The following is a 13,395-nucleotide window of genomic DNA, read 5'->3' as shown; positions in this document are numbered from 1 at the left end:
TTTAGGTCAGTATGATTTTTTATTTTTTTTTAAAGAAATGAATGCTTTTATTCAGCAACAAAAGATTTCTTGTGAGCTTTCTATTCATCAAAGAATACTGAAAAAAAATAATCATGGTTTCAGCAAAAGTAATAAGCAGAACAACTGATTTCAACATTAATAAAAAGTTAGGCCTACTTGAGCTCCAAATCAGCTTATGATTTCGGAAGGATCATGTGACACTGAAGACTGGAGTAATGGCAGCAGAAAAATGAGCTTTGCCATCACAGGAAAAAAATACATTTTGAAATATATTATAATAGAAAACATTCATTTTAAATTGTAATAATATTTCACAATATTACTGCATTTTTCATCTAAAAAATATGGCCTTGGTGAAACTTCTCTCGAAAAACTTTTGCATGATTTTCTATTGCAGTGCAAACACAAGTAAAGTGATACAAATGGTAAAAAGTTCCAGTGTTGTTCGACTGTTTATCAGTACTTTTGGAGCGCTGCTCGACCAATCAAATTTGAGGACCGGAATTAACTGCTGTATAAAGAGTTTTGAGAGTCAATTGATTCTATTTACTGTCTGATTGGAATGCATATATTTAACTCTTCTGTATATGAAGAAATGTAGAGTACCATGAAAAAGAGAATAAACACAATTCCAACATCATTGAGACCTGGTAATTTAATAAAACGTTTGGAACACAATCTATTACAGAGGGAATTTGAGAGAGATGCTATCGCACTATTCACGCATACTCAGAACGCTGAGTCACCCTAACTGCTGTCGCACTAAACACGCACACACATACACACTTCATCATCCTGTCACGTTGACCACTCAACTGATCTTATATGCACTGCACGTCCTCAACATACACACGCCATGCGGTCACCGAGACTGAGCATCTTATACTTCTAATTATATCTGAGTTAATGTGAACAAGTGAACGGTTTTACTTTAAAGTTTATAACTTAAAGTTTATAAATTTATAACTTCTATGTGGTGCCTATAGACATCATCTGGGCCATGCGGTTAATTACCGCAGAAAATAATGTTGACTCATACTTTACTCATACTGGTTTTCAAAAACAAGCGGAAAATGCATCTACCGTAATACATATACAACGGAAGCTTAGTGAGAGCAGAAATGTAATGTTAGTCGTTGAGTTCAAGAAATTTGCAGTTAAAGCGTTTGTTGTTTAAGCCGTTAAATTCTGAGGTCTGACTACTTTTCTAGGTGGATGAACTTCAGGTTACGGCTTGTCAGTTTGAGTCCTGTGGCTGGAGTTTTCATCACGGATAATTACATTATATTCTTTCAACGTTGTTGCTGGTATCCTCGCGCAGAAACAGTGTTACTAAGTTTACATTCAATTTATTAAAGTTATTATTAAATTCATACATTTATTAAAGTCATATATTCGAAACAATGTGCAAGCTTGCTTGCTAGGCTTTGATGTAAGTATATTATAGTAAATGCTTTATAAGTTAATTTTTACTACTATTATCAACTATTTTTTATTAAAAACAATGATTAAATTGAACCAATATATATAAATACGCACTACCATTCCAAAGTTTGGGGTCGGTATGATTTTTGTTTGAAAGAAGTCTTATGCTAACCAAGGCTGCATTTATTTGATAAAAATATAGTAAAAACAGTAATATTTTGAAATGTTATTACAATTTAAAATAACTGTTTTCTCTTTAAAAACATTAAAAAAAAATTTTTTATTTCAAATCTTATTTTCAGCAGCCATTAATTCAGTCTTCACTGTAACACGATGCTTCAGAAATCATTCCTAATATGCTGATTTTGTGCTTTGTGCTAATCATTTAATAATATTAATGTTGAAAACAGTTGTGCTGCTTAATATTTCTCTAGAAGCCTTGATAGTTAAGGATTATTTGATGAATAAAAAGATCAAAAGGATAGCTTTTATCTTTTTTTTTTTTTTTGTAACATTATAAATGTCTTTACTGTACTTTTGATCAATTTAATGAATCATTGTTGAGTAATTTCTTTAAAAAAAAGTTTTAAATGACAGTGTATGTAAAAATATAGAAATTTTGTGTTTATTTGATGTTCACGAGTACAGGGTTAAAGGGTACATCAGCCCATGTATCCCAACAGCCTTCATAGAAGCTCCATTTAAACAACAAACATTTAGTAGCTTAAAACACATCTACCTGCCTGTCAGAGCAGACCCACTTATTTTAAATGATTTACAGTGTTTGGCTCTGCTTATGTCTTTAACACCCATTCTTTCTGTCTCTGATTAAAACCAACTAGACGTCAGTGATTCTGACAGCATAGCTCTGGTTTGTAAAAGCCAACTAGTGCGGTGCCTCACGGTGCATTCTGAGGCCTGCAAGCCAAAGCTGCACTCAAAATTTGGTGCTCCTGGTACCAAGCAGCACAGGATGATGAGTCAACAGCTTTCTCAGAAGAACAAGCCAGAGCATCTTTCTGTGATTTACGCCACACGCCAAACTGCCACTCCACAAGCTTAAGTTTCTCTGTACATTTGCACAACATGACTTCCCGTCACGGTTCAGCGGAAGCGTAATTCCGAGAAGCATTGTTACGGTAAACGTCCACTCCCTTGGTACTGAATGGGCGAGGTTTGTTCACATGTGCAAAAACTATGCCAAACCAATGTTAGCGTAGCAAACTCACCTCTCTCCTGCACAAAGTAGGCGAGGTAGAGGTCCAGCTCTTTGACGGACACGCTGATGTGATGGGGCTGGACGCAGAGAATGGGATTGGAGCACTGGCCGCCTTTGACCAGCCGTTCCCCGTCCGTGCTCTCCAGGGGGATGCCCTTGAACAGAATCACCATCACCAGGTCCAGACGCCAGACCTTATCCGCCTGACGCAGGCAATCTATGCGCCTCATCTTCCCCTTCTGGTCTGGGTTCGAGAGGACGCAACACGGAGGCTTCTTCCCTGTGATGGACAGCACGAAGTCCTCCCGACACTCCGGCCGGATGTCCTTGCGGAGCTTTGCGAGGAGGCGCGACGCCCACTTCTGTTTGACCTCGGGCTTCTCGCCCAAGAGCTCGTCCTTGACGGCGCGCTCTTCATCCTTGGTCATCCGCTTCTCGTGCTTTTTGAAATATTTGCGCTTGCGGGCCTGCAGGTTGAACCAGGTGTAGGCGAAGGCACGCACGTGCGGCAGCAGCGCCTCGATGAACGGATGGAATTCATCCTGGAAAAGAACAGCAAAAGACAAGTTATTCATTGTGTTTACTCATTGTGTTTTCTGACAAGCAAAAGCCACATCTGCAGTTCAATTCAAGTACAAAGAGGAAATGAATCATCTTGGCTCTGTATGTATTGACGCATTTATTGAAATGCGTTTTTTCCCATTCGGTGTTGTTCACCAAAACAGAAAACGTAAATTCCAGATTTGTTTTTTTTCTAAAAAACAAAGTCTCAATGATATTCAACAGATTTCACAGTTAATTGTGTAGAGTTTTCTATCGCACCCACAGTCTTCTATTGTTTCCATCTTTTGCCGAAGCCCCATGTGCAGTCATCATTTATCCAATTATGTTTTGTTGACTATTTTCACTTTCAGTGGTAAGTTTTCAACAACAACAACACACACAGATGTACCTCCCAGGCACGTTGCAGACCGCAGTCTCTTAACCGTTTAGCACAGCATTCATTTGGTCTGACTAATTACTTCCATATTTGACCATTTCTAAAACCCTAAACTAGCACCAGACCGTGCTATAAATGTTACTAAAACCCCAACCGAACATTAAACATGCGCATCTATCAATTATCATTAACAAGACTCGAAGCACTGTGCGCACCGCCGTGGCCATTTGTGCATGTGTGTGCATAAAACAGTCATAATGAGAGCACTGCCTTACAGTTGTGATAATCATCAGCCCAAAAAATCCCCACATGCGAATGAAGTTATGTTCAATAGGAGGGTTTTGTGCTTATGGCAAAGTAATGAAACTCAGACTCAAGCTGAATGATGTCAGCTGTGGCATCAATATAGCATGACATAGTTACCAGCGTGTCACTTTTGCTTAGGCACAATGCAACCACAGAGAGAGAGAGAAAGAGAAATGGCCAAGGGCTGCTTGGCCGCAGTAATTCAAACAGAGAGAAATAAAGAAAAAGAGAGAGGGAGAGAGAAAACACAGCACTCCCCGGTCTGGCTGTGCTGCGAGCAGTGAGCAGGTTTTAAAGGAACATAATGAGACGTGACTTCGGCACGCTGTGGATCTCATGCGATAAGCCAGTTCTATAGCTTACGGCAGCGAAGGCTCTTACACTCCCACAGCTGCTTCACAAAAACCATCTCCTGAAACTCCAGAACATTTACTGTCTTCTAAACTAAAACATCCTTCTCCTTAAACACCTTCCTCAAAACACCACCCGCAAGACCTCAACTGGCGGGTCAAGAGCCAAAAATGAGCCTTAGGTATGTTCTGATGGGCACGAAAAAACAATGCTGAATGCAAATAATAAATGCAACTAGTCGTAAAATCATGCATTCAGGATAGCATTTCAAATATAGTACAGTTGGACACAAATCATGAAAAGACCATGAACAACTCTATGCAAGATAAAATAAAATACAACCCAGAAAATGTTAATACACTTGCATCAAAGGGGAAAAAAAAAAAAAGAAATGATAGTAATTATTAATATTTTAAATATTAAAAAATACATTTTCCCTTGATGCATATAAATAAATAATAATTATTAATCATTTTAATTTTATATAAGGATTTTACAGAAATTTCTGTTTAATACATCATTTACTTTATCAATCCATGTTGATATTAAAAAAGAACAAAAATCAACAAAAGAAAAAAAAAAAACAGCCCCAAATATACTTGAATCTAATCTTGATGTTTGAAAATGATGTTTTCAGCAGAATAGTGTTACTTCAGTACAACATTTTGAAAGGACCCAATTTGCATATGTACTTATTCAGACATGGAGAGCACAAAAACTGACTGCCCTGTCCTTGTGCTGCTTCACAACTGTGTTGAAAAGATTATACAACCTCTTTTAGGAGTGTTCTTGCTGAGATGGGCTGAAAAAGAAAACCAGATTTAACACATTTAAACCTAATAGCAACAGCAGGGCATAATGTTTTTATTTCTGGCTATTTCAATTTTTGTATTGGAAGAAGCTGAAAGCAAACAGAGTGCAATAATTGAGAGGTTGAGAGGCCTGTAGACTCACTGTACACACTCACATCTGTAATCAGTCGACTCAGACAGAACTGATACAGTTACTGAGTAAACTTTACAAAGATTTACAGAGGGAAACACAGGAAGACAGGAAGACAGGAAGACAGAAAGAAAGAAAGAAAGAAAGAAAGAAAGAAAGAAAGAAAGAAAGAAAGAAAGAAAGAAAGAAAGAAAGAAAGAAAGAAAGAAAGAAAGAAAGAAAGAAAGAAAGAAAGAAAGAAAGAAAGAAAGAAAGAAAGAAAGAAAGAAAGAAAGAAAGAAAGAAAGAAAGAATGAATGAATATGGGAAATTAAGGCTGACAAAAACCAGATAACCAAGCTGCACAAACAGACATAAGATATGATGTCCAAAAAACTGCTAAACCCTCCTCAGGTTCAACTGCACGTGTTTAGACAAACGGTAAGGTCATTTTATATAGCTGTGTTAATGTCCAAAATAGTATGACCCAAAATAGTTTCCCCAAAGTAAATCTGGATCCATTGAACAAATATGCAAACGGACATTCTGGCTTGAGAACTTAAGTCAAGTCTGGACACAATTTGCATCCAATGACAGTGAAAATTTCCAGGAAGGAAACGTCAGGAGGAAATAGTGATTTCAGGAATAGAGGGGGATTAGAAATGGGCCTGTTTCCCTGCAAAAGTGTGTAGATGTATTTTCTTCTCTTTAAAACTCCTTTCATTGCTCTAGCTTCAGCACCAACCACTCCAGCAAAAATAAACATTTGTTGGGCATTTTCTCCTTTCCGCAGCATTGGAAAAAGCTCAGAGGCAGGTCAAATGAGGCCCAAACCTGGCTTAAGCACACATAGGACTGGGAAACTGTGTAATATCTGCATCACTAGTAGGCTTGTTGCGATAGTCGGTGTTACCGGTGATACACGGTGTTTAACCCACCTACCGGTCATAGCACTTGACCACCGGCACCGTCCCCATCGTGTTGAAGTTTTAGCCTATAGCAATAAAGCACTTAATTCAGTTAGTGACTACGTGCCTTCGTAATTTAGCGTAAGCGGAACGAGCGCCGCAGTAAAGCAGCAGCCGGTGTCCGATTTCATTTATCATTTGAGGAGAGTGAGGCGAGCTAACTGGCAAAGGATGGCGGAAGATCTGGTTTCAAAGCGAAATGCAAAAGCACCTATTTGGAAATATTTTGGATTCAAACCAAATGCCAACAGGGAACCTGAAAACGTTAACGAGGCAACCTGTAAACTTTGCCTGATGAAAGTGGCAGCATCCGGAGGTAACACTTCGAATTTACACACACATCTTCAAGCACACCACAAAAATGAAGCGGCCAAGATGGGTCCAGCGGCAAAAAATCGACCACAAAAGCCTGACACACAAACACAGCCTTCGATAAGTGGTGCATTTGCGCGATGCACAAAATATAAAAGGGACAGTGCGAGGTGGAACACGTGCACTGACGCAGTGACGAAATACATATGCAAAGAAATGGTGTCTTTTAATATGTTGAAAAGCAATCTTTCAGAGACCTCATAACCACACTCGACAGCCAATATCAACTGCCAGGGCGTTACTATTTCACCAATGATTAATTCAAACAAATGCTACTGAATTGCCGCTAATTAAAGTGAAAGTAAATTGAGACGTGTGCACGTCTGCACGACCGCATTTTCGGCCACCCGAAATCCCCGACACGCAACCCCGGTGACACCGGGATTACCGTTTTTTTTTACACGTCGATTAACCGGTGGAAAAAATCCGTCACCGCAACATCCCTACGCTAAACAGAATTGCAAACAGGTTTCCTCTATATATATTATATATATATATATACACACACCATGGTCTGTCTGAATACTTGATTCTTATTGGCTGGAAGGTGTGCAATAAAACCGTTTAATGCACAGGTAGTTTCAAGTCAGTTTAATCACCGTTATATATTAATGCACTGTTTTCTTTGATGCACACAGACGCATACATCACTTGCACACCACAGAGACTGGAAATCGCGCTGCACACACAGAAACTTTCGGGAGCACACAAACTTATCAACGTTGCAACTTTCATTAATAAAATAGCTTTGCTACTGAATTGATACATTATATTTCTCAGCAACAAGGGGGTAGCATTGCTGGTTTTGAAGTAATTAAACTCACAGCTTCATTGTTAAAGGTGCTAAAGAGGATATTTTCGTCGACTGAGAAACCAAAGACTGTTACTGAGTTTTTGAAATGAGCGCATGCGTAACAATTTCGAGGGAACGCCTCCCAAAACTCGTAAACACTCGTATTGGAACACGAGTGTTTGCCACCGGCATTCACTGTGTCGTGTTAGTGGATTCATTTTGTCGGACTCACCGCAGGTAACTCATAATCTGCAGTTGTTACTCCTGTCTCCTGACAAAAACATGCGGCGCCTGTGGAGTGTGGAAAGTTACTGGAGCGTGCAGCCGCGCTCGTCTCTCACAAGGAACGTCATGGCAGTGATTGACAAGCCAGAGGGCCAATCCGTGCACGTCTCTCAAAAGGAACGTCACGGCAGTGATTGACAAGCCAAAGGGCCAATCGTTTACTTTCAGTGCACCTAATAAATAGTCTTTTATCAGTTAGTAAAGACAGTTTCAAGTAATATTGCAAAAATGTATAAAACAAAACATCCTCTTTAGCACCTTTTATAGAGAGAGATGCTGAACAGACGCAGGTAATTCACACACATCTCTCATCTCTCTCTCTCTCTCTCTCTCTCTCTCTCTCTCTCTCGATAACTAATTTAAATAAATGCTATAATTCATTTATTTGAATAAATATAATCTCACACACAACATTATCTCTGTGTCTGATTCAAAGCGGGCAGAATGCTAGATCTAACAAGCTGTAACTGATTAAAATAACCATAATTTTTACCCTTGCGGTCACATATTGCGCTCCAAACATCAATAACAGCTTTAACTTGTCAATGCTGGCAAATGACCATGGTATTAGTGGGATAATCCACGACTAGCTGTGCATTAAACAATTTGCGTCAGGTGGTTCTTTGCCTCCACGTTGTGCATTAAAATCGTGTAATGCACAGCTAGCCGTGGATTACATAATATATATTAATTAAAAAGAAAAAAAAATATTAAACATTAAATAAACATGTGGTAATGAATAATTTGAATAATCAGGTGAGTTAAATTCTTAATAAATGAAAGAGAACTTGTTGACACAAATAAAAAGATTTGGTTACTCATAACATGAATAAAATGTCTGGCATCAGTGCAAAAACAGCATCACATTAAATTAAAAACCAAACACTGAATAAAATTAAATTCTGATTAGATGAGTCACATTTAAAGCTGCTGTAAAAGTGATAATATAATAAACGCTTAGATATGTCACAATACATCATCAGTTGAATTTTGCATAAATGTGGCAAGTTATAAATGATTAGCTATTTAAATCATAAAAATAGTTTAAAAAATAAAATTTTAAATAATAGGTTAGCCGCTACACACAGCAACCTCTTAATAACAAGTTATTCCTCATCTTGACTATTTTGGTATCCCTAGCAATTTTATATAACTTTCTGTGTTGCTAACGTGTACATAAATTAAAACGGTCCTGCCTATAAATACATTTGCAATATAAACACTAGAGCAAAATTTCTACCAGCTGACACACATCACACAACAAATATACAGCCAAGCCCTTGATAAGAATAAATGGGAAATGATGAGGAGTAGCGGGGTGAGATCGGGAAACAACATGAGCTCAACTTGAACCTGTGTCGCCCACATAAGCGCCACGGCTCAATGTATCAGAGCACGCAAGGCCACATCTCCAGCCTGGAAATATATATTTTTAAACTCTCCGCTTTACTGCTACATTATTTACAACACCAACATGAAGACTTTTAGTGGAGAACTGAGAAGCATATTGCATTTCTCTCTTTCCTACTTTCCCTCTCCTGCATACTCTGTCTTTTTCCATATTAGGCCTGGACGTGCTCCAACGGAATGCTCTGTTTTTACTACAATCAGTCTGAGAAGAGTGCTTTGACTGCATTTCGTGTGCACATTAAGGATGAGAATGTTATTGATAAACATGGCTGATGAATGGCTTCATTATGGCAGATGAACTGAGCATCTTTGATCTGACGGAGGCTGATGGCAGGGCGGCTGTGATAGCATGAGGAAAACGGTGACCACTGGAGTGTCCTAAAAAAGCCAGGCCTACCAACTCAGCCGCTCTCGCACTGTCAGCCGCACACACACACACAGCTGTATTTATGCAGTAATTGAATCATTTTGTTATTGCGGAGCTCAGGGAAATGTGTTTTTATTCCTGTCCGTTGCTCGGATACCATCTTTATTATGTCTTAAACAGAGAATGTGATTTTTTTTCTTTTGCGCAAATCTTTTTCCAAGTAGAGACAGGGAGAGAGCGAGAATGAGGGAAGGAGTGGAGAAGTCCAAATGATGACAAAATTGGGGTGTTGCGGTCACACACACCCATACAAAGTGTTGCTATGGTCACTCTGCGTGTCACAAACATGTGTCCCGAGGCTGAGCTTTTCCCAGACAGTTTTCCCAAAATTATGCGGTCAGGAGAATTGAAGATCATGATCCTGAAGAATTAGAAGATTTTCCAAGACACATCATTAGCAATAAAAATAACTGCCGGCTTTTAAAACTACTATTTTAGTAAAACCATATGTAGCGATCAATTAAATAACTCTGCTGTTTTCATACTTTGCTATGATTCACCTTTCACCTTGTGCAGAGATCAGTGTGCCAAAGGAAAGAAAATGCCAGTGAGCCTTTAATTTTTGTAACACTGCAATTTACCCAGAATGCCCTCTGAGCATTAACAGCAGACATTCTCCCCACCCACCCCACCCCCCACCCTTCCTGCACTGGTGCCAAAAGCACTTTCTTTCTCTTTCTACTGACTGGCTGAGAAGTGGATCGTCTAGGATCTGGGTAATGGATTCAACTTCGACATTCTTTCAGAGACAACATAACAAAACAGGGAAGAGTAGGCATGCTTCTGTTTGGGACACGTTTACAATGAGATATTCTGGGTATTTCATTGTCCTGAATCGTTTCTAGACAAGTTTTACAGCAATAAAATATGCACTAAAAATGTCACCAAGCGTATATTTAAAAACTATGGACCTAGAGAGTAAATGGGATTTTTTTTTTTTTTTTTTGATAAAAATGTATAAGGGAAAATGGGATTTTTTTTTTTTTTTTGGTGCTGCAAGTGGTCACCATTTCTTTAGTATCTTTTTGAAACCACTTACTATCTTTGACTTTCTTCTGGGGAACACATAAGGATATGTTTAAATGGTTAGTTCACCCAAAAATGAAAAATCTGTCATTAAGTTCTCACTCTCATGTCGATCCAATCCCGTAAGACTTTCGTTCCATCTTCGGAACACAAATGAAGATCTTTTTGATGAAATCTGTGAGCTTTCTGTACTCTCCATTGACAGCTACATGACTACCACTTTGACGTTTCAAAAAGTTCTTAAAGAGATTGTAAAACTAATCCATATGAATTGAGTGGTTTAGTCCAAATTTTCTGAAGAGACTTGATAGCTTTATATGATGAACAGATTTAATTTAGGCTTTTATTCACATATAAACATTGATCAGGGAACATAAAAAAAACCTCTTCCAGAAGCTCAAACATGCTGCCTAACACATAAGAATGAACCTCTTTGGTCCTGGCACGAGTCAAGCAAACATGCTTAAGCTTCCATTTACCACAACTGATGTGTGAGTTGATTAATGTTTGCATGTGAATAAATAAAATTCAATCTGTTCATCATATAAAGTGATCGTGTCTCTTCAGAAAATTTGGACTAAACCACTCAATTCATATGGATTAGTTTTAAGATCTCTTTATGAACTTTATGAAGCATCAAAGTGGTAGTTGCGTAGACTGTCAATGGAGGGACTGAAAGTTCTCAGATTTCATCAAGATCTTCATTTGTTTTCCGAAGATTAACAAAAGTCTTATGGGTTTGGAAGAACATGAGGGTGAGTAATTAATGACAAAATTGTAATTTTTGGGTGAACTAACCCTTTAACAAAATGTCTAAGCCGCTCTTTTGATGAAGTGTTTTCAAACAATGGCTGTCAAGCAAGATTTCCACTGAATATGGAATTTATTGAATGAATATTGACTATGTTCCTTGTGCTCCACAGAAAAAGTCATAGTCTACGTCCCAATGTGACATTAGTAATTTTCAATACTGTTTAGAGTAGATATGCAGATTGGGACACAGAGATAGGTTTAGAACAACACTTCTTATGATGTTTGGGTGAGTTGTTGTTGTTGTTTTTTTTTTCCTGTGGTGTATTTTTTAAATTACAATTAATAAAAAAAATAAAAATAATAAAAAAAAAATCACAACTAATGTAAGATCATATTAATTGCATGTATAGTAAAAAAAATATAAATATATATAAAAATATTTAATAATAAAAATGTTTCAAATAGTTTTCTGCTATCACTGCTTGACATTGTCCACTACCAAAATTGTTTTTAAGACCGTTTTAGTCCACAACGTAAAGCTGAAAAAAACATTGTTAAAAAAAAGACTAAGCACTTTAAAAAAATGTGCAATTTAACCACGAAAACAAGTTACATCTCTATAGTCCTTTGTGTGTCTTCCTCTCTAAAGACTATTGGATACATCTGAGAGCTTATCAAAGACACAGAACACTGCAGTAGGTTATTCCTCTCTGCCCAGTGGGCTGATGGAAGATGAGGTTCTGAATGCTGAGTGGATCAAAGTGGATGTTCTGTGACTCACACTGCCTCTTTCTTTTCCTCCCTCTCTTTTTCTCTTTTGCACAATCGCTGAGTCAGCCCTCAGCCATGCAGCATCATAATGGAGGCAGGGGGATGCTGGGTAACCAACCTCTCTCAGGAGGAAATTGGTGGACGAGTGTGGACGATGTGCTGCAGTGGTATTTGGGTTACGCTGTTTGCTCTATTTAATGTGACATTATTTCTAGTACGACTGTTAATTTAGAACAATTAATTAAAAATATGACATAGCAAGATGCTAAAAACAGTAACATACAGTGCAGTGGACAAAGATGTCAGCCTGAATGTGAGCAACAATAAAATAAATAAATAAATAAAAAGCTAGTGCAAACGAAATGCAAGCACACGTCCTGTATGAATGAGTCTTAGTCACAGAATATTAACAAACTCGATTCATCTTAAGCCTGTCATACAGAATATAGTCCACAGCAATCCACTCAATTATATGGAAATAAATGATATATTAGCCTCTAAAGTTAATCAACCAGCATATATATATCCAAAAAATATACACTTTCCTTATATATTCAGATAAAAAGTAATCTAAAATCTTATTGCCAAAAAAATTTAATTAAGTTACAATAAATAAATACTTCCCCTTTAATCAGGCTAATTGCATTCATGAGGAAAAAAGAACTATAGAAAGATTATGATAACATGGGGCAAAAATATGGTTGGAAATTTCATCTCATAAGCACAAAGGTCAATGGGACAAACAAAAAAGTATCTCCTCTAAAGCATGCTCCAAATGATGTGACTTCCTATCATAGAACGTTGTCACAGGGTTCATGTTCCCATGACAGCTAAAAGCACCTGTTTCATTAGCATCTGAAATGCCATGAACCTCCCATTGATGGAACAAGGAGAGGGTTTGTTTACTTAAGATTTGAAACAAAGACAGACCAGCATAATTATGCATGATTCAATCTATGCAACCATTAGTGTCTCACAACCAATAGATCTTCAAGTCTTTGTGTCTCCCAGGGCCGGTTCCTCTTGTGTCTTGTAGAACTAAGGGGAGTGGGGGAAAGAAGAATGCGGGCTTTCAATTAAAAACATCATTTAAAACATGGGAAAATGTCATCTCTTTTAGTAAAAGTGCCAAATAGCTATTCGCTAGGCCTTTTCTATCCAGAAAGAAACCTGACTAACTTCAGATATCTTCTAGTGTCCTGATTTTGGCAAAGATTGGGGCTCATGAAACATGAAAGTATAACTGTGCGTGCAAAGAATTCAGTTGTATGGTATTTTCCACTCAGCAGTTGCTCGGTTCATTTGCAGAAGGGGTTGCCAGTTGTGAAAATGTCCCCAAGTTTCCTGGTTTCTAAATGACTGAGGACAAGATCACTGTGAACAAAGAAATGAAGCTCTGAGAGGTGT

The 13,395-nt window shown here is 37.9% G+C and overlaps 1 protein-coding gene across 4 annotated transcripts in view; it reads right to left on the bottom strand.

Annotated features, from left to right (window-relative positions):
• nfic (nuclear factor I/C) overlaps positions 1–13,395 on the bottom strand; it is a 131,691-nt gene that overhangs the window by 79,764 nt on the left and 38,532 nt on the right. For all 4 annotated transcript variants that reach the window (XM_048208880.1, XM_048208883.1, XM_048208882.1 and 1 more), the window contains exon 2: positions 2,676–3,207. In XM_048208880.1, the coding sequence (XP_048064837.1) occupies positions 2,676–3,207 (532 nt within the window). The remainder of the gene's footprint in view (positions 1–2,675; positions 3,208–13,395) is intronic.

This window comes from Megalobrama amblycephala, linkage group LG12 (assembly GCF_018812025.1).
Source record: "Megalobrama amblycephala isolate DHTTF-2021 linkage group LG12, ASM1881202v1, whole genome shotgun sequence".
Classification (NCBI taxonomy): domain Eukaryota; kingdom Metazoa; phylum Chordata; class Actinopteri; order Cypriniformes; family Xenocyprididae; genus Megalobrama; species Megalobrama amblycephala.
This window is presented reverse-complemented; position numbering and strand designations above follow the sequence as displayed.